A 22,363-nucleotide genomic window follows, 5' to 3' on the forward strand; every position below is an offset into this window, starting at 1 on the left:
ATTTCTCCCCCTTAAAATTTGAAACAGTAATACAATAGCAAAATACTGTGGATGCTGGATATCTGAAATAACAACAGAAAATGCTGGAGACACTCAGCAGGTCAGGGAGCATCCGTGGAGAGAGAAACAGAGTCAATGTTTCAGGTCTGGGACCCTTCGTCAGACGAAGCATTTTCTGTTGTTATTTTAAATTTAAAACAGACCGCTTACATGGGCCTCCCGTGGTCTGGACCCTTGCTGCTGCCAGCTTTCGCCGGTGCGGTTGGAGGCTCTGTGGGCCTTAGTCGGACCTGCGGTTAAAATGGAATGTTCGTCGCCATGACGTCACCGGGACATGACACTGCCATTTAGATTAGGCCCCCGCTCCTCTGGGGCGGGTGGCCATCATATGTCTGTATTAATGTGGAAGTAAGTCATCTTCGGTTCCGAGGGACTGCCTAAGAATAAGTATTCAGGCGAGTAAAAAAAGGGTTGGGTGGCAGGGGGGGGCTATACCACGTCGGGAACACGGTGTGAACCAGGGATGGGGATGGTTAAAATTGGCCATTAATATCGATAGATTCATTGATAGATGGATATTGAGCAAACCTCCTACAATGCAAATGGCACTTGCTGGAAACCACTAAACAGCACGAGGCTACAGTATTTATTCGTGGCATCAGCGAAAACGTGAAATGATTTTAAAATAAGAACACTGATATTCTCACCTGGAAGGTTTGCCCATTCTGAAGGCAGATGCAAGTGTCCCGCCCTTCGTCAGGCTGCACGGCCTGCGAACCACAGGAGAAGCAGGCTGCTTGACCTGTTAAATGGTTGAAGTAGCTGGTGGGACACTTCAGGCAGCTGTCGGCACTCAGTGCTCTTTCACTTGGATTGTAAGTACCTTTAGGGCAAGGGATTGGCTCGGCGCTCACTCTCGGGCAGTAGTGACCTGCAAACAATTGTGAAGAAGGTGTTCTTTCGATGAGTTATCCATTCTGGCAATTCTTGTTCCCCAGCAGATCCTGAATGGCCTATTCCTAGAAAACTGTAACTAAAGTGCCTCCTTTCAGTACTCATTCTGTCCGCAATGGGAAAAAACAATATGGAGAGGAATAGGAAAGTAACAGGACAGCAGATATTAAATCCGCCCTAAGGATGTTAGTAAGCTGTGGCCTCGCTAAGCCTGCATGGCTCAGTGGGTAGCACTCTCACCTCTGAGTCACGAAGGTCTGTGGGTTCAAATCCCACTCCAGAGACTAGAGCACATAATCCAGGCTGACACACCCAGTGCAGCACTGAGGGAGTGCCGCACTGTCGGAGGTGCCGTCTTTCGGCTGAGACGTTAAGCCGAAGCCCCGTCTGCTCTCTCAGGTGGATGTAAAATTACCCAGGGCACCATTTCGATGAAGACCAGGGGAGTTATCCCTGGCGCTGTGTCCAATATTTATCTCTCAACCAACATCACTAAAAAACAGATTATCTGGTCATTATCACGTTGCTGTTTGTGGGAGCTTGCTGTATGTAAATTGGCTGCTGCGTTTCCCACATTACAACAGTGACTGCACTTGAAAAAGTGCTTCATTGGCTGCAAAGCACTTTGGGACGTCCTGAGGTCATGAAAGGCGCTATTTAAATGCAAGTCTTTCCTTCTTCCTGCAAACTGAACATCGTAACCTACAATTCACAGAATCACAGAAACCCCACAGTGCAGATAGAGGCCATTTCGGCCCATCGAGCCTGCACCGACACATATCCCACCCGATCCCCGTAACCCCTACACCAACACATATCCCACCCTATCCCTGTAACCCCACGTATTTAATCCCCCTAACACTAAGGGTCAATTTATCATAGCCAATCAACCTAACCCGCACATCTTTGGACTGTGGGAGGAAACCGGAGCACCCAGAGGAAACCCACGCAAACACGGGGAGAATGTGCAAACTCCACACAGACAGTCACCCGAGGCCAGATTCGAACCCGGGTCCCTGGCGCTGTGAGGCAACAGTGCTAACCACTATGCCACCGTGCTGCCCAAAAATTGTTTATTTTGTAGCGCGTTTCATGAAACTTCTGAAGCTTACCAAAATATTTCAGTGTGAACTTAAACTTTGCATTGGCCAGGAATCGAACCCGGGACTCCCGCGTAAAAAGAGTGAATTCTACTTCTGATCCACCAATGCTCAATTAGTTGTGTGAATCCCTGTAAACTGAGATTAAAATGACATTAAGGTCAAGAGTGACAGTCCCAAAGAATGGAGCTCTTTCTGACTTGGCACCCAAAGGTACTGCTTACTCTGGAAGAATTTCTTATTTCAGAATGAGTAATGAATGCTGAACCCATGCGTATATGTTAGTGTATATTACAATAACACACTCCACCTTAGTGAGGCGCAGTACTGTAGACCATTGTTTTCAGCTGTAATGATATTGCATGTTATAGTGAAGCTTCTGTTTATCCCCCCCCAACCATTTTCTCCCCTTCTCTGTTGAAAGTTGACAACTATTGGGGTACAGGTCCTCAGGCACGGGCAGCCCTCTGGTTCTTCACCCAACCGCCTATTCCTCTGATGTGCACCTAGACAGCAAGGGGGAGAAATTGGGTTGCTTTTGCACCTCTTGTTAGTGCCCAACGGGGCGCAGATGCCCTAGCGCCCGGGGCCGCCAACGCCTCCCGTGAAATTTAGCGGGAGGGTAGCGGCGGCAGCAGCCAGTAGTGACCCGCTCCGCCGCACCACCGGCGATGATGACGTCATCGCCACGCGCAGCGCCCCGGCCGCAATCTTCCCTTGTGCCCCCTGACCTACCACCGGGCGATGGGACCGACAGGATCAGGGGGCAGTAGCGGGTGGCGACGCTACTTAAAGGGCCGGTGTCAGGCGGCCATTTTCATTTTGGCCGACTGCCAGTACCTGCCCATCTTTAACGTTTGTATGCGGGGTGCCGGACGCGATCGCTCAGCCCGGTGCTCCTCTTGAGTGCCAGGCTGCTTTCACGGTACCCCGCTCTCCGGTGGTCCGGCAGGTCCCCAGTGCGTGCAGCACTAGGCCCCTCCCCTTTAATCAGGGGAGGAGGCCTGGAATTACATGGCGTTACGTGCTGACACGCGTGGCGCGGCTGCAAGTAGCGCCACGACATTGAGTAGTAGCGCCCCAAGAAGGAGGTGGAGCGCTTCCAGTAGCGCCCCGCCTCCTGCTTGGGGCGTTGCTATTGCATTTATGTGTTAATCTTTTCGGGGTGCTAAAATTTCAATGATTCTATCTATTTCCATGCACCTATGAATTTCCTTTCTCTACTTTCTTTCACAACTGCACAGACCAATTGCAGAGTGATGGTTTGGCCAGACCTCCTGCACCTAGACTGAAGTGTATTTGTCAACATTTCTCCTCCTGTACAGATCACACAGGGACTGAAAACAGAAATGCATAAATAATATGAGTGTCAACCCTTCCCTATAGCAGGATCTTGGAGACTTTTGGATTTAGATTAGAGATTCTAGGGGTAGATTTTCCTGGCAATGTGCCGAACCACCTCCTGACTCCCCAAAGCCTTTCCACCACCTACAAGGCACAAGTCAGGAGTGTGATGGAATACTCTCCACTTGCCTGGGTGAGTGCAGCTCCAACAACACTCAAGTAGCTCGACACCATCCAGGACAAAGCAGCCTGCTTGATTGTCACCCCATCCACCACCTTAAACATTCACTCCCTCCACCACCGTGGCTGCAGTGTGTACCATCTACAAGATGCACTGCAGCAACTCGTCAAGGCTTTTTCAGCAGCATCTCCTAAACCCGCGACCTCTTCCACCTAGAAGGACAAGGGCAGCAGGCGCATGGGAACACCACCACCTCCAAGTTCCCCTTCAAGTCACACACCATCCTGACTTGGAAATATATCGCCGTTCCTTCATCGTGGCTGGGTCAAAATCCTGGAACTCCCTCCCTAACAGCACTGTGGGAGCACCTTCACCACACGGACTGCAGCAGTTCAAGAAGACGGCTCACCACCACCTTCTCGAGGGCAACTAGGGATGGGCAATAAATGCTGGCCTTGCCAGCGACGCCCACATCCCATGAACGAATAAAAAGAACCATACTGGATCACCTGAGCACAGTGTGCACAGGAAAATCAGGCGGGAGGACCACATGTCCATAAAGGGGCCCATCTGATTTTGCATCCAGGAATTTCGATAGGCAGGAAATTGGCCAAGTTTCCTCATGGGCGTACACTCCTCCCCACCTGAATTTCCTGGATTCGCTTTAACAAGGCGTTCCAGTACACCTGGGTACAGGACTGGCAAAATCTACCCTTTTCTATTTAATTACTTCACCGTGTGTGGTCAATGTGCAGGACAGACTCCCTGGGGAGACAGTGGAGACACACTGCGTTGGCAAATCCACGAGGCAACGGGAAAAATATTTGGCAGAGAAAACGACTGAGGATCAGGCGGGATTGAGCTATTTTTCAAACTTTGGAACCAGTTGATTGGGGTGTCTCCCGGTTCCGTATATCCCTATGTTTCTAGTTCATCACCGGAATGACAGGAATTAAATTGCACAATTAGCTTAAATCTATAAATAGCTATAATGTAAAAATATAATTTAAAATGCCTACAATTTGTGTTGTTGAACCTGACCCTCGGTCAGACACCAACCGCTCAGTTGAAAAAAGGTATTGATCTCCAAGCACACGTACCTTTTGGACAGATGTAAGATCTGGCTGCTGTAATCCCATAGCCTGTGATGTTAGATGGTGGGTCAGTGGTGGTGGCTCCTTGAAGGCAGACCACCCCTGCCCGGCATTCCAGGCAGACCCGACGACCATCGTGGTTCCCATAGTAACCAGCAGGGCATGGCTCGCAAGTGTTGTTGAAGGTGCTTCTGTTGGATCCATCATACTCCCTGTATCCCAGTGGACATTTCACCGGCTTCATAGCACCAATGACTGATAAAAAGAAGTTAAGATTACACAGGAGATACGGCACAGAAACAGGCCATTCGGCCCAACCAGTCGATGCCGGCTTTATGCTCCACTCGAGCCTCCTCCCGTCTTTCCTCATCTAAATCTATCAGCGTAACCCTCTATTCCCTTCTTCCTCATATGCTTGTCCAGCCTCCCCTTAAATGCATCTATACTATTCGCTTCAACCACTCCCTGTGGTAGCGAGTTCCACATTCTCACCAGTTTCTTCTGAATTCCCTATTGGATTTCTTGGTGACTATCTTATATTGATGGCCTCTAGTTTTGCTCTTCCCCACAAGTGGAAACATTCTCTCTGTGTCCACTCTATCAAAACCTTTCATAATTTTAAAGACCTCTATTAGGTCACCTCCTCAGCCTTCTCTTTTCAAGAGAAAAGAGATCCAGCCTGTTCATCCTTTCCTGATATGTATACCCTCGCATTTCTGGTATCATCCTTGTAAATCTTCTCTCCACCTCTCCAGTGCCTCTATATCCTTTCTAAAATATGGCGACCAGAACTGCACGCAGTAATCTAAGTGTGGTCTAACCAATGTTCGATATATGTTTAGCATAACTTCCCTACTTTTCAATTCTATCCCTCTAGAAATAAACCCTTGAAGATTAGAGGTATGTTCATGTTATGTAGCCATAGATTAAACTGCCATTCCATTTTCACCATTCCTTTGTGTTGGCCTACCCTACTGAAGCCTTATGATAAGGTATGGAATGAGTAAAGGCCTTTAAGGCTTTTCACAGGCCACGTATATTCTATTCTATCTGATCGTGGACTCTAGCCCACCATTTAATCTCGAGTTTCTTTTCAGTTTAGTTTAAAATAGTTCATATTTAATGTGAAATATGCTGAATATCTGACAATAGCTATTTCAACATGCTTACCCCATCTAGAGCCTTCGTGGCTGACAACAATGTCCTGAGGACAGTAATGGCCAACTGGGCACTCAACCGGGGCCCCTGACCCCTCTGGGCAGTAATAACCAGCTGGACATGGTAAACGAGGCACCGATATGCTGCAGTAATAACCTGGAACACAGAACAGAGCTTGGAGATTCTCTTCCCATCATTTCAGCTTCTACGTACACATTGTTCCACAGGAATGGCTTGTTTAGGGTTACGTGCAAACTCCTCTGGCCCAAATACATGTAGGCAAGCGCGTAAATGTACGCATCACAGGACAAGAGAAGGTGGGACACGCTGGGGTAGATTTCCACCTTCCATTAATTTCAGTCAAATGAAATTCGGGCGGGTTCTATAAAGGGTGGGTGATCCGTTCAAAATTGTAAACCCATTTATAAAGAATGATTTACAACTTCACTAAGCAGTTGGTACAGTATAGAGAAAATCTCTGCACATTGTTACCAATGTTCAAATACGGGAAGTGAGCTAGATGGATAAACCATACTTCTTTTCCAATCCTTCATGAATGTCCGTAGTCAGCAAAGCATTGCGAGGAGACTTCCACATTACATGGGGATGAGTTTCCGCAGAGGTTCTCCTGCTTGTTCATCATAACCTTAGAGGAATAGCCATGGAAAACAGCTATTTCCAGGGGTTTCCGCAGCTCACTGTGTCAGCTGTGGCTCAGTGGGTAGCGCACTCGCCTCTGAGTCAGAAAGTTGTGGGTTCAAGTACCCGCTCTAGAGACTTGAGCACAAAAAGCTAGGCTGACACTCCAGTGCAGTGCTGAGGGAGTGCTGCACTGTCGGAGGTGTTGTCTTTTGGATGAGACGTCTGCTCTCTCAGGTGGACATAAAAGATCCCATGGCACTATTTCGAGAAAGAGCAGGGGAGATATCCCTGGTGTCCTGACCAATATTTATCCCTCAACCAACATAACAAAAACAGATTATCTGGTCATTATCACATTGCTTGCAGTACGCAAATTGGCTGCCGTGTTTCCCACATTACAACAGTGACTACACTCCAAAAGTACTTCATTGGCTGTAAAGCGCTTTGAGACGTCCAGTGGTCATGAAATGCAAGTCTTTCTTTTATCTTCCGCCAAAGTTACAGCAGATAAGTGGGAGAATCCTTACGGAAATTCACTCTCAAAGTTTTGGGGTAAATTCCCCAATCCCATGCTCCCAGTGGGAAGCCCCACTTGAAGGGATCAGAGATGGGGCTACAACAGTGTAGTCCCGATACTCTGACTCAAGGTGCCTTCAGGTGCGATTTCCTGCTGGGAGCACAGGATTTATCCTTTTATCCCAAGTTGGATAGTCCCAAAAATGAATTTACCAGAAAACACAAAGCACTTCAAAAGCTTAGTACCTGCTGGGCAGTGTGTTTGGTTTTGAGTTCCTTCAGGACAGAACCTCCCAGGATCGCACTGGATGCAGCTAGTGATTCCTGAGAAAGGACCATAAGTTCCTGCTCGGCATGGCCAACAATCGAGAATGCCTAGCGCAAAATAAAAACCCCATCAGGATTGTAAATTTTATTCTAAACCCCGCACCAAAGAACATCCGAGAAACAGGTTTAAACAGAATGGCCCGAATTTCCTCGGAGGGGTGCGTTAGACCCCAGCTGTAACTCCGCCTGGAAAACGGCAGGGATCTGTGGGAATTCCGGTCGGTCTTGCAAGGGGCGGAACACCCACCTGCCCCAATGACATCAGGGGCAGTTCTGGAGGGTGGGAGCTCATGGCCCAGAAATTCGGGTTGGAGGCGTCCCGCGGGTGTAAGCCCCCGACCTGCACTTACCTTGCGCGCCGGCTGTTGAGCTGTGGGCCCGCGTGGGAATCCGATCCTGGGCCTCCTCCAACTGCCGGCGCACAGTGCTTGCGTATCCCAGGGGCGCAGTTAGTTCGAAGCGTCCCCTGGGATCACGTGGGCCATGGAGAGCCAATGGTAGCAGGGAATCTCTATTCATAGATTTGACAGGAAGACCTGTCAAATCTATGAATACAATTCGGCCCCAAAACATCACTAAAACTTCAAATAAATTTTTAAAAAATCACATTTTTAAATTAACTATAAATTACATAAAATAACTTTTTAAACAATAATTAAAATTTTTGAAAAAATTCATTGCAGTTTCTAACGGGGCAAAAAATAAACTTACCTTTCTTTAAAGTATTTAAAAATAATAAACCTGTGGAAAAAATGTTTTAATTAACTTAATTCACCACTTGCCTTGTTAAAAGCAGGCCTTGCGACTGCTTTTTACAAGCGCAGCTCCTGGAGACTTACCCTCCCGGAAAAACCTGCAAAAAAACGGAAGTTCCAGGCATACGTGCTGCCTCTCCGGTGCACGCGTTCGACCTGTGAACCCCTTCCTCGAAGGGAACGGAAGTTCCGGTTTCCCGCGCATGCGCAGTGCATGCACGAAACCGGCACTTTCGTTGGGCCTACGCACGAGTACCCAGTGTGTACTCACCCGTGGGGACCCGAAGTTCTGGCCCCATGTCTTCTCCAGCTCAGTTGGGACCCACTGGCGGCTGGCAAGCCGAGTGAGATGAAATGTACTGGTCTCCTGATGGGTGCCAGTGGGCTTCCCCAGGGGTTGGGGGGAAGGGTGGGGGGTCCAGGCAAGTGGGGAGGCCCGGATCCCTGAAGAAAGAGTAAGGTTTAAAAATTTTTTTTTTTTTTTAAATTATTGGATCAGCCTCCTTCCACAAGGAGCCGAGGGGGAGGGAAACGATGGGGTTTTGGGAGGGGCGGGGCTGGGAAACCGCATGGTGAGCAGGAACCAGTTTTACCACTGTATGGGGCAAGCGAGTGCAGCAGATGTTCCTGTAGTGGCACCGATGTCCATCAGCCAGATGCAAACGAGGTACTGGAGGCATACACAGACACATAATTCTTAATTTTGATATATATTGAAATGCTTTGCCAGGCCAAAAGGTTTTTTTCAAAGTGAAATAAAGTTGGTGAATGTAACAGTCTTTCACTGATAAAGGGGACATGCTTTGATGTGCTTTACTAAAAGGCAGCAAGCATGGTTGTGAGTGCAGGGGGTAGTCATAGACAACAGAGAGAAACAAACCCCCTTAGAATTTGCAGACATCGTGGTGGCTAAAGGGGAGAAGTCAAACCTTTGAAGTTTTGAAATGCAGAATACGACTGACATGAATCTTGTCATTCATGTGGAAATGACTTATGAAATAATACTGGGCGGCCTGCTGGTGGCGCTGTCCAGGGAGAGTATAAATACTCGGGCATGGGCCCAGCTTGCTCAGGACATTCTTTAACAGGAACTAGTGAAGGACACAACTAGATCTCCATGTTGTAAAACAGCTGATTAAAGCTTTGTTTAACGCTTAGACCAAGTGCCTAGTAGTTTTCTTACATCAACGACGTAACACATGAACTGTAACCAAGTGGTTTTCTGCCACATTTGTAAACTATAGGAGTAAATGAACAATTTTGGGCTTTGATAAAGGCAACTAATGGATAGCCACACAGGATGTGTGTGTGTGTGTGAACATTTGACAGCTCAAAACAGCTCATGTTGAACATTAAAAGGAACATTTCACCCTTGCCGAATGATTGATTTATTGCAAAAAGGCAAGGAAAACTGTATAAAACACAGCGGCTAAAGAATATCGGCACTGCAGTTGGAAGAAGGAGGTTTGGCCAGTCGTCTCGCCTACGAGGATCAGGCTGCAGTGGGAAGGAGGGGCCTGGCCAGTCTTTTCGCTCACGAGGACCTACAAGCAACGCTGGACTGATCATCGGCGGGTGGCTGTATGTATGATTTCCTCTAACATTATTGGCGAACTGCTCGAACAGTGGTTGGGGTTTTGAATCTGTCTTAGGAACAATAAAAGGTTAAAGTCAGAACCCGTGTGTCTGGTGTAATTCCTCATAAGTCTCAAGTCCGAACTCTACAACCTGCTGGACGGGGCGAGGGGTAATTCCGCACGTCTTACAGTGCCCTCCCATTGGCTCCGCAATTCTCAGAGCTGATATCTACCTATGAACATACAGCACAGGAAAAGACCAACTGGTCCATCCAGCCTGTCCCATAGAATTGAGATGCCTTACACATCACGATACAGACACCCACCGCTCCACGGAAGCCAGGTGATCTCCTGGTTAGAGGCGAGAAACCAGATAAAAACCCAGGCCATTTAGGAGAAAAAAAACCTGGAAAATTCCTCTCTGACCCCCTTAGGCGATTGAAAACTAGCCCAGTATGCCGGTGTATCTGAAACAGAATTCACATTCCCAGTAACGTTCTGCTTTGATGTTGTGGCCAGAGGTGCTGACATGAATCAGTCATTCATGAAAGAAAGACTTATGAAATAATACTGAGCGGCCTGCGGGTGGCGCTGTCCAGGGAGAGTATAAATACTCGGGCACGGGCCCAGCTTATGCAGGACATCTTAACAGGAACTAGTGAAGGACACAACTAGACCTCCATGTTGTAAAACAGTTGATTAAAGCTTTGTTTAACGCTTAGACCAAGTGCCTAGTAGTTTTCTTACGTCAGTGACATTATCAATCAGTCATCTAGCGGAGTACAATGTACAGGTGCGTCTCACCACTGAAACAACAAGGGTTTAAAGTCACCAGAAAGAATAAGTTCAGTTCAGGGTCCTAGGAAATATATAACAACTGTACAGGATGAACATCTCTAATTCCTTTATCAAATGGCACCATCACATAATCTGAAACACACGCTCAAAATTGCCATTCAAAAGATACGAGGGACCGCATTTTACCTGCTCCCAATTCGATATCTCTGTAAGTGCCCGGAGGACATGGCTTGGGAAGGTATTCGATGCCAATAGTTCCTGTTCCTTTCGGGCAAAAGTGGGCAACTGGACAGGGGTAGCGTGTGTAATCTGAGAGCCCTAAGGAAATAGGAAACAGGAAAGTGAACATCATCAGCGTCTACAGTAGCCAAACTAGGGCAGGACTGCTGGTCATCCAAACCCATAAAACTGCCAGAATGTCTATTGACACCACTGTGCCAGCCAGTGAGTTGGAGGCGGGGCGGGACTTAAGGCAGCAAACAGACTATATTACAGCAAACAGTGTCTATTTACTCAGCAAACACGGTCTGTTTAAACAGCTCACTACAGCAAACAGAGTCTATTTAAAAAGAGTCGCTACGAACTGCAGCAAACAGAACTCGAACCGAAACTGCAGCAACTTCTCCCAATTAAAGCAGGATTATTTCTCCAGCGTGCGGAGGATAGTTACACAATACAAAATGATGTGCGTAAAATCAATCCCAGTCACTTACAGCAGTGCAGTCTCCAGGCGAGATTGACGGGGAAATTACCCAATCACCCTTCTTGCCAGGAATAGTGGTGTCATTATATACAGCGGAAAACTGATCTGGGAGAATTATTTTGGCCTCCACAGGCAGCTCGTGCATTTTACTAAGATCAATATTGGAGCAACAAATGTGGGGGTGGGGCTGATCGAGAGGACTGTGAAGTCGGGGGGAGCAGTTTTAAAAATTTAAACTTACCTGTTGGTGGCAGTGGCTGCTGAAGAACCCTGAGTGGAGCAGGCACCAATGGAAATCATTGGGATCCAACTTCCCAGAGGGGTCAACACATGCAAGGGCCCTTACGCCTGCTTCAGGGGGACGCCCGGGACGTCTACAAATTGGGCCCAAAGTATTTAGCAGTGGCCCGTACGCTCACACAGATTGGGTGCGGGCCGTCCTACTGCTAAATTTGTCATTGTTCCGCTTGTTTTGCACCCGAAAAATTCGCGCACGCATAACCAATGTCCAACCCAAAATCCCTTGAAATTTCACCAGAGATGGAGGCATTCAACTTTCACTATACACTGTAACACAATGCTGTTGTTAAAGGTGAAGAAACATTGCCTTCCAGGAGATACCTTGCCAAACCAATCTTCTCATGTCTTGTAAGCTCTTATAGGATCCTATGGAACAACAGCACTTTATTTGGCCATTTAGTAAAGCCAATGTAGGCACTGACCAGGAAGTGCAGGACAGCAGCCCAGTGACAGCTCTCCATCTGATCTGTCTTTGCTCCTATGTTAAAATACCTGACCTCTGCTGGGTGCTTCTTCACAGCAGCGGAGCTAAGCTCAGGATCTCGGCAAGCTGAAGGTCGTCCCATCACTCTGTGGCTTTGTGTCTTGCTGCACCGAAGTATGGTCTGGGGATAAATCTATCATTTTTCTTAGTCTTACTGATTTTGACCCGAAGAAACAGCAAGATCACTAGAAAATTTGCACATACCTTCAATCTGGCACCAGTGCCCTGGCTCACAAGGTTTGCAGGCTGTTTGGTTGGTAGCCCTGGCGTCAAAGGAGTATGTACCAATTGGACAAGATCTCTTAGCAGCAGATCCTACTGGACAGTAATATCCTGGTAAAAAAATAAACAGAGTATCTCAGAGTCAAAGGGCGGGCCTCAGGGTCAAAGGGCGGGCCTCAGGGTCAAAGGGCGGGCCTCAGGGTCAAAGGGCGGGCTTTGAACTTTGCTTTCTAATAAAAATAAAGGTTCCATTAAGTTATTAATTTTGCTGACTGATTTTTCTTGGGAGCAGTTTAATTACAAAAAGTGCAATGCTGTTGTTCTATGTTAAAAGCCAATTATAGATTCGACAACAGAGATAATCATGAAAGGCTTATGAAAGCAAAATATCCTCGTAAGTGTGTATATACCCTCAAAATATACAAAAGAAAGAAATTGCATTTATATGGCACCTTTTACATCCAAGTGCTTTACAGCTACTTTTGAAGTGTAGTCACTATTCTTATGCAGGAAAATTGGCAACCAACTTGCGCACAGCAAGGTCCCGCAAACAACAAACAAATCAACGTACAGTTAATCTGTTTTGGGGTTTGTTGGTTGAGGGATGAATGTTGGCCAAAACGCCAGGAGAATTCCCTGCTCTTCCCTGATTAGTGTCATGGGATCATTTATGTTCACCTGAGCAGGCAGAAGTGGCTAAAGTTTCGTGTCTCATTGGAAAGATGGCATCTCCGCCAATGCTGCACACTCGAAGTACCAAGTCCCACAAACGGCGGTGGGATGAATCAGCAAGTTCATCTGTTTGTGCTGGCATTGGTCGAGGGATAAGTATCAGCACCATGGGATCATGAACAGGCAGACAGGGTCTCAGTTTATTATCTTAGCTGAAAGACTGCACCCCTGACAATGCAGCACTCCCTCAGTTCTGCACTAAAGTGTCGGCCTAGATTAGGTGCTCAAGTGGGTAGTGGGGCTTGAACCCACAACTTTCTGATTCAGAAGCAAGAGTGCTATCAATTGAGCCAAGCTGACACTCAAGAGGAACCAAACATGCCATATTTGATTTTTTTTAAACTTTATCTGTACCTGGAGGACAAGCCATGGGAACAGAACTCTCTTCAGTACAGGCGTAACCAGCTTGACATGTGGTGCACTCTGCAAGACTGGCAGCTCCCTCATATGGAATCATCTGACCACCTGGACAAGGCAGGGGCTTGGTACTGCCTGGAAAGTTAAGAAACTCCTTGATAAAAACTGGATCAACCCAATTGATTTCACAGACACAGTACAGGAAACTCTCGATTTACCGGCACCCAAACCAATCGGAAATCTCGGTTAACCGGCAAAATTCAGGAGTAGGTTCAGTTAAGTTTTTCTTCATATTAGTGACCGTTTCTTGATTCTTGGCTGTGTAATCGGGGGTTCCTGCACTTGTTGCTAAGCAACAGGGATGCTTGGTCTGTGGCTGGGCTTCTTACACCTGTTGCTAAGCAACAGGGAAGCCTGGATTTGTTACTGTGTACGGAGCTCTGGTACCTTTTAACTATAACTCTCTGTAATCCGGACTTTTTGATAAACCGGCACCACGCCGGTCCCGTCGGTGCCGGATAAAAAAGAGTTTCCTGTAATTAGATTAAAAGACAATCTTAGGCTTTAAGCTTTTCATAGTACAGTGCATGACTTAATTAGACTATTACCCCCATTGTAGCCCATTTCTATCTCATCCTTGGACAACACGGAAAGCGCAGCCACCTCTCACCTGCAGGACAGTAATAGCCAACGGGACAAGGTTTGCCTTTCTCAGGGTCACTGGCGCTCGGAGCTGGTGCCGACTGACCTGCAACACACAAAAATCCTGCAGCACAGAGACCTGCGATGCGACCTCCACGGCAATATCTCCCTGGGAATTGGAAGGAAGAGCATGAAGCAACTCCAGCAGGTAGTGTTAGAAGCAGGTTATTAAACAGATTTGCATTTTTGAACACTGAAATCCTGCCAATAAAATGCACCGTGTACAATGAATACTCAGCAGTCTGCTTCTGTAGCACTAAAGCTATCAATGTAGATTGTCTGGGGCGCTTCTTAAATATAGCCTCAGCTCTGTAAAGAAAAGGGAGCATTTCCTACATCAAATATGTATTTAAGGACTAAAACCATTGTATAAACTGCGAGGCTTTGTTTAAGTCTTTACTTAGTATCCGCATTTCAGTGCACAGCAGCTCTCAGTCTAACGAGGGACTAATTTACACTGGCTCACTGCTTAGCCTAATAAATGTCTTCTTTTGAGCTTAGCAATGAGAATCAGTATCATTACATTCCTCTCTTACCTTCTGATCCATTTTTGTTCTCTGCTTTCCTATCTAGGGAAAAGGGAGAGAGAGGGAGACAGATACACACAGAAACATTGAAGGTATAACTTAAGCTAACATCCTACCCGTTGGACAGTCAGAACAACTTGAAGCCTTTGTCAGTCCGGCTGCACTCTCATCGGTGAACATACCATCAGGGCAGGGGACGGGTGAGACACTGCTGGATGGGCAGTAACTGTAAGGTGGACATATCGTAGGGACTGTGGTGTTTCCCTGGCAGTAGCTACCAGCAGGACATGGATTGCAGCCCACACTGCCAATACTGGGCTGATGAGCACCTGCACAATAGACAGAATAATTCAGGTAAACCAGTCAAGAAAAACAGACGCTCAAGTAAAACTCAATGGGGAAAAAATTGGGTTGCTTTGCGCTTGGGCGCGGCACCGCTAACGCCTCCTGCGAAATTCAGCCGGTAGCGTCCCGCGGTGCTGCGCCGCCAGCGATGACATCATTGCTGTGCGCAGCACCCCGCCGCATACTTGGGTTGCGCCCCCTGACCTATCGCCGGACGATATGTCCGACAGGATCAGGGGGGCATTTTGCAGCGGCGGTGGCGCTATTTAAAGGGCAGGTGTCGGGTGGCCATTTTTATTTTGGCCGCCTGCCAGCACCTGCCCCCTTTCACATTTTTTCTTCGAGGTGCCGGCCGCGATCGCTCAGCCCGGCACTCCTCTTGAGTGCTGGGCTGTTTTCATGGCACCCCGCTCCCCGGTAATCTGGCAGGGCTCCGGTGCGCGCAGCGTTAGGCCCCTCCCCTTTAATCAGGGGAGGGAGGCCTGCAATTACGTGGTGCTACGTGCTGGTGCGCGTGTGGCACTCGTGCACGTAGTGCTGCAAAATTCACTGGTAGCGCCCCAGGAAGGAGGTGGAGCACTTCCTGTAGCGCCTCACTTCCTGCTTGGGGCGCTACCACTGAATTTACGGCGCAGGGGCGCTAACTTTTTCGGGGCGCTAAAATTTGCGTCTCGGCGACATTAGCGCCCCAAAGGGGGCGCCACCGAAATTTCGCCCCTGTAGTGATTACTATTACTAAGTTAGTATAAGAGGTCAAAAACTTAGTTCAAACTAGAGGCACAGTCAGTCCAAAATAATAACTCGGTATTTAACACATCCTTTTACAAGTGTTTATTTCTCATTTGCATAAACTTGGCTTGAATTCGCTTGAGAATAGAAGATTGAGGGGTGATCAGATTGAGGCATTTAAAATGTTAAAATGATTTGATAGAGTAGCTAAAAAGAGAAACTATATCCTCTAGTGGGGGACTAAGGAACACGGGGAAATAATCAGAGCTATAATTAGAGCTGGGCCATTTAGGAAGGAAATCAGGAAGCACATTTTCACACAATAGGTAGTAGAAATCCGGAAATTTATCCTCCAAAAGGCTGTGGATGCTGGGACAATTGGAGCTTTCAAGATTGAGATGAATAGGTTTTTGTTGGGTAAGGGTATTAAGGGATCTGGATCAAGGGCAAGCAATCGGAGGTGAGGTACAGATCAGCCATGATCTGATTGAAAGGTGAGGCAGGCTCGAGGGGCTGAATGGCCTCCTCTGCTTTCTAATGTTTCTAAGGGACCTTAGTTTTCTTTCTCTTCAAACACACCAGGCTGGATTTTGTCAGCCCCGAGGAGGCGGGACGGCCGGTAAAGTTGCAGAATTTGGGGGGCGGGTGGCAAACCCGCCCCCCATCCCGCTTCCGTGCCCTCTCACCAGGAGGCGGGAAGCCGTTCTGCCCCGGGTCTCGTTCCCTCGAGGCGGGAAAGGGATTAAAGCCTATAAACTTCCTGTTAACCGGTATTTAACAGGCAGAAAATAGGATTAGCCCCATTTTTCCTTCCGAAGTGCGGGCTTCCCGATCTCGGGGAACCCCGCCAGTGTGTAGGAGCCAAGTAGGAGGTCTGCGGGGTATGAAAGTGCAATGTAGAGGTGAGTGATGGGTGCAAATGTGGAGTGGTAAGTGTTAGAAAATGTTCACTTACCTTTGTTTCTGCCTACAGCCTTCAGCCGCTGTGGAGCCGGAGTCCCCGACATCTCCATTGTAGAGATCACAGACTGGCTGTTGGATCCTCTGAAACAACAGCCAGGTGATTTCTGCAAAGTTGAAAGATTTGATGAGTCCTGAACACAAGGGCTCATCAAATTACACAGAATGTCAGTGTTTGATGTCACAGAGCTGTCAAACAATGACATTTCTTCTTTCATAAATTCTTGACAGATGACACGTCAGACGTTGGCATGCTCTGTCACTGACTTCCCCCTAATTGGTCTGCTGAGCCCGCCAGGCGGGCTTAACAAGGTCAATCAGGGGAAAATCCCGCTGGTTGGCCAGAAGCTGATGGAGGCGGGATTGAAAGCCGGCAAGCAGCAGTCCCGCCTCCAAAAGCTTCCCATTGAGAAAATCTAGCCCACAGGTTCATGACCCACGCAGTGCAGCTATTTCTAAAGACAACAGGGTACTGTCTTGCATTCACAGGACTACTGACTATAAAATGAAACAAACCATTTCATCCTTGTACAAGACCTTGTACTAGGCCTCATTTAAAATAGTGTGTCCAGTTTTGGTCCCCTCACGTGGTGGGTGATATTGAGGCTTTAGCAAACGTTCAGCGAAGGACCATGAGATTGATTCCCAGCTAATAACACTTTAGCTGCCCAGATTGACTTAAAAAGCCGGGTCTTTAGAGAAATGCAGACTTGATCAAGGTCTGTAAAATAACGATGGGAGTAGGTTGTGACGTAAGAAAACTACTAGGCACTTGGTCTGAGTATTAAACAAGGCTTTAATCAACTGTTTTTCAACATGGAGATCTAGTTGTGTCCTTCACTAGTTCCTGTTAAAGAATGTCCTGAGCAAGCTGGGCCCATGCCGGAGTATTTATACTCTCCCTGGACAGCGCCACCAGCAGGCCGCCCAGTATTATTTCATAAGTCATTTCCGCATGAATGACAAGATTCATGTCAGGTTGTGTTCACACTGACAAATTATTTCAATTAGATAGGTTGGGGAGGACCAGAGGTCACACTTCTAAATTACATAAGAGTAGAACTAAGTTAGATGTCGGACGGTTTTCCTTTTCCCAGAGACTAGTAGATCTATGGAACACGTTGTTGGCTCATGTAGTGAGTGCTGATTTGCCGTATGCCTTCAAAAGGGAACTGGGCTTGTTCCTGACTGGGGCACAGATCATGTCACACAAGAGGCAGGTACCAAGTAACACAAGTCATGGTCAATGTGGCTTCCGAGGTTAGTTTTGCTCATCTTGGGGAAGTTGGAAAGGAATTTTCCAGATTTTTTTCCCAAATTGGCCGTGGTTTTTTTTTGCCTTTCCCAGGAGATGACACGGACTTGGGTGGGCAGGGAATGTTTTAATCGTGAAGAAGAGGGCATTATAACTTTATGGGACAGGCTGCTCTTGTCTTGTCTGGCATTTTGTGTATGTTCGCAATCTGATTCGGGCGTTGCTCACCTTAAATTTAAAAAACATAACAAAACGTACAAAAAATAAAGCTCTGATTCCTACCTGGCGGGCAGGCGTGTGGTGATGCTGTGAAGTTCGGACAGAAGAAGCCAGCAGGACAAACAAACTGTGGAGGATTTGATACATCAACCGGTACATTGCCAGGACAGTAATAGCGTTCTGCGCAAGGCCCTGTGGGAATGGACAGCCCTACTCCTCCACAGTAATAGCCAGGAGAACATGGGTGGCAATCGGCTAAGGAGGCCCCATGTGTGTTGAGGTTCAGAGTTCCTCGGGGGCAAGGAATGGCTAAGATATCGCCTGTCAAGAAAATAAGCATGTCAAATTTCCTTTATGGTGACATTAATCTCTTACAAATAAAACATGCATAAACATGTTCAGCTAATTATATAGTAGAAGTATTTAGAGCCTGCACACACTGTTATAGTGCAGAATTCTCCTTTGGCTTCACTATGTTCTGTGCATTGCATAGTGACTATGTCAAGGCCTTAAAGCCTCAAGGTAAAGAGGCACTGTACAAGTACTGAGAGCAGGACAAAACCATTACGGGTAAAGTTTCCACTGTGGGCGCAATCAGGAAATTGCATCCAAAATGTGCTGGTATTCAAGCTTCTGCTAAAATTATTTTGCATAATCACAAACGTAAAATTTTCCTTGAACAAGCGCAATCGAGCAGTGTAATAGACGCCCTACCCCTCCACAGTAATAGCCATTAATAAAAACAGAAAATGCTGGAAATGCTCAGCTGGTCAGGCAGCGTCTGTGGAGAGAGAAACAGAGTCGATGACCTGAAACGTTAACTCTGTTTTTCTCTCTCCACAGACGCTGCCTGACCGGCTGAGCATTTCCAGCATTTTCTGTTTTTATTTCAGATTTCCAGCATCCGCAGTATTTTGCTTTTGTACAATCATTCCATTCTTTTTCTTTCTCTTAAACAGTATTCCTTGATGTATTTACGTGGTAACCCGGTGCAGTTTTATTAATACAGCTGAAAATGGGTTTAGCAGCAAAAATAAGAATGTTTAATAAATGTGTCTCGTCCTCCATCTGTGAGTAGCCTAATTTAAGATCACTGAAAATGACTTTAAAATCTATACTGAATCATTTAACAGATTCACGAGTCAGTTTCTTAGCAAATAAAATATTTTTTTGATGTGAAAAAACTTTTTAAACGCGCCGACTTGTACCTGTGCACTTAAGAAAATGAACGCAATCTGAAGAGGCTTCCCGAACCAGCGCAACCGACGGAGTCTCGCGATTTCAACCTGGGGGTGTTGGCCGGTTTTGGGGCAGGGCCTGATCCGGGCGAATTGAGTCTTCAACCAGTGTAAAAGATCGCGGAAAACCACGAAGACAAGACGCGTTGGGCGCAACTCAGTTACGTTTAAAAATCCCCGATCTTTTGCACTGGTTTGGCCAACTGCGCTGGTGCAAAACTAGTGTAAACTCTGCCCCTTTGTCTTTCATCGGTGTGTGGCATCAGCTGGCATGGCCAGGTGATACTGGAAGAGTGTTATTGAGGGATAAGTCATTTAAAATGGGTGGCCAGTTAACTCTGTCATCTGCCATATTCCAGTCTCAAAGTCACTGGAATCTGGTTGTTCTCCTTGGAGCAGAGAAGATTGAGAGGAGATTTGATAGAGGTGTTCAAAATTATGAGGGGTCTGGACCAGGTAGATAGAGAGAAACTGTTCCCATTGGCGGAAGGGTCGAGAACCAGAGGACACAGATTTAAGGTGATTGGCAAAAGAACCAAAGGCGACATGAGGAAAAACTTTTTTACGCAGCGAGCAGTTAAGATCTGGAATGCACTGCCTGAAAGGATGGTGGAGGGAGGCTCAATCTTATCTTTCAAAAGGGAATTGGATAAGTATCTGAAGGAAAAAAATTTGCAGGGCTACGGGGAAAGGGCAGGGGAGTGGGACTAGCTGAGAGTCGGCATGGACTCGATGGGCCGAATGGCCGCCTTCCATGTTGTAACCATTCTAATGTTCCTGGCCAGAGATTATATATACTTTTTTCCAAACGAGTACAAACTAGTATTTGTCATCAATTGGAACATGTTGTCTGCCAGCCCTCATGAAAAAGCACTGAACCCATTAACAAAGCTGTCAATACACACAGGGGGTAATTTTGACTTTGAGCGCTGGTGTCAAACGCGCGATATCGATTCCGCCACCTGTTATACATCACTCTCGAAATCGGGAGAGGTGTATAACGGGCGGTTGAATCGATAGCGCCCGTTTGACACTAACACCCAAAGTCAAAGGTACCGCCACAGTTTTGATTATACAGCCATGTATGCACAATACCTTCCTCGCAGAAATGTCCCCTGGGACACGGGTGGTTTAACCCTTCTTTGGGCGCTGCCACCTTGGCTCCCGAAGCGCACAGAAAGCCGGCTAAGCAGTTGCCAGAAGGTTCCGACAGACCTGGAGTGTCGCAGAATCGCCCAGGCGAGCAGTGGACACAATCTGAAGAATTGGTCATTCCAGTTTTATCGGAATAGGTTCCTAAGAACAAGAAACTGTTAAGTGTTAATTGGTATGATGACCATAGTAACTATATGCTGAGGTCTGTAGATATTACACAGTTGTAGATACTGTATTAATAAAAGTTACGCTATTTGTTGTGATAAATATGAGATAGAAATATTATTATTTCAGGGTGTATGCTTACATTTTGCACCACATTTGGTAAGAAAGACTTAATATTTATATAATTCCTTACCATGTTTCTCAGGAATCACTCAAACCACTTCACATAAAATAATTTATTTTTAAGTGCAGCGAATGTTGTTAATTTGTCAAACGCAGCAACTATTTCGGGCTCAGCAAGATCCCACAACTGGAATGATTTAAACAACAACTTCTATTTATATAGCACCTTTAACGTAGTAAAATGCCCCAAGACGCTTCACAGGAGTATTATAAGACAAAAACTTTGACATTTAAGTGACCATTTAATCGCTTATTTTTTAGTGGTATTGGTCGCAAGAGGAATGTTGGCAAAGAGTGGATTGTGCCATGGGATCTAAACCACAGCATAGGTGGCTGAGGTAGTGGAGTAATGTCTCATCTGAAGGATGACACCTTCCGACAGTGCAGCACTCCCTCAGCACAGCAGTGGAGCATCAGCCTCGATCATGCGCTCAAGCCCTGGAGCTTGAATCCACAACCTTCTATATTCAGAGGCAGGTGTGCTATCAACTGAGCCAAGCGGACACTTCTATTGGTTACTCTAGTTTTCTTTGAAGAAACTTCACTTTTTCAGACATAAACTTGGATATTATTTGAGAAAATGTCGAACCAACTAGTGAAACTCATTTCACATACAGGGAATACCAGCAACTACTAAGTCTCACAAATATTCATTAAAAGAAAATAATTTGCAGGGCTATGGGGACAGAGCAGGGGAGTGGGTATAATTGGACAGCTCTTTCAAAGAGCCGGCACAGGACACGATGGGCTGAATGGCCTCTTACTGTGCTGTGAGATTCTATGTTTCTGTGTGTTACCAAGCTTCTTCCTGTTGACTTCATATTGACTCCAATCAGATCAATGTTTATATTGTAGGGGTACAATTGCTAAACGTTACCTATGGGACAGGGTATACCATCATTGTAAGTGCCGGCGGGACAGTAATGTCCAGAGCGACACAGATCAGCATCTTTCAACCCTCGGCGAGAACATGTTCTTCCTGAAGGGCACTGCAAACAATTAACTTGACCCTGCAAAAGACAAGATTGATGCTGATTTGATTCCATTCCACCTCTGGTAGCGTAACAATACTTGCACAAATGTAGGGCAAATGGTTTGTTGCAGCAAGTGAGTCACTCTTGGTTGAGAATTGGCATTTTCACTACTTGCGACTTTTTACACAAATTTACAGTATTCAGGCAGCAAACCATATTCCTCGGGGTAAAAATAGAGACTTGCAGGATACTGTGCTGCACCAAATCACTTCTCCCTGATAGACTTTAGCTCAAAATGACAGAATAAAGTGAAAAGTTAAATTCAATACTGATTGAATTTTTATACCTTCATAGTACAAATCCCAGATGCAGTAGGCAAGCTTATATATGTCTCTTTGTGTTAGCCAATTAAAATCTTCTACATTACTCACAAGTAACCACAGTTGTTAAATATAAATGTGCGTTACATACAACTATTATGTATTATTATAACTATTATGCAATAGATGCCTTTAAGGGGAAGCTAGATAAGTACATGAAGGAGAACGGAATAGAAGGATATGCTGATGGGGTGAGATGAAGAAGGGCGGGAGGAGGCTTGCGTGGAGCATAAACACTGCATGGACCAGTTTGGCCGAATGACCAGTTTCTGTGCTGTACATTCTAT

At 46.5% G+C, this 22,363-nt stretch overlaps 1 protein-coding gene across 1 annotated transcript in view; it reads right to left on the reverse strand.

The window, feature by feature from the left end:
- Positions 1–22,363, reverse strand: part of LOC147100294 (uncharacterized) — a 270,850-nt gene that overhangs the window by 87,840 nt on the left and 160,647 nt on the right. Inside the window, exons 24-31 of the mRNA XM_085968227.1 lie at positions 20,315–20,515; positions 13,915–13,992; positions 12,138–12,266; positions 10,633–10,764; positions 7,236–7,385; positions 5,856–5,987; positions 4,680–4,928; positions 708–931 (exon numbers count right to left, since the gene is read on the reverse strand). Coding sequence (XP_085824353.1) covers positions 708–931; positions 4,680–4,928; positions 5,856–5,987; positions 7,236–7,385; positions 10,633–10,764; positions 12,138–12,266; positions 13,915–13,992; positions 20,315–20,515 — 1,295 coding nt within the window. The remainder of the gene's footprint in view (positions 1–707; positions 932–4,679; positions 4,929–5,855; positions 5,988–7,235; positions 7,386–10,632; positions 10,765–12,137; positions 12,267–13,914; positions 13,993–20,314; positions 20,516–22,363) is intronic.

This window comes from Somniosus microcephalus, chromosome 26 (assembly GCF_052327205.1).
Source record: "Somniosus microcephalus isolate GS21.2 chromosome 26, FLI_Smic_1.0, whole genome shotgun sequence".
Classification (NCBI taxonomy): Eukaryota; Metazoa; Chordata; class Chondrichthyes; order Squaliformes; family Somniosidae; genus Somniosus; species Somniosus microcephalus.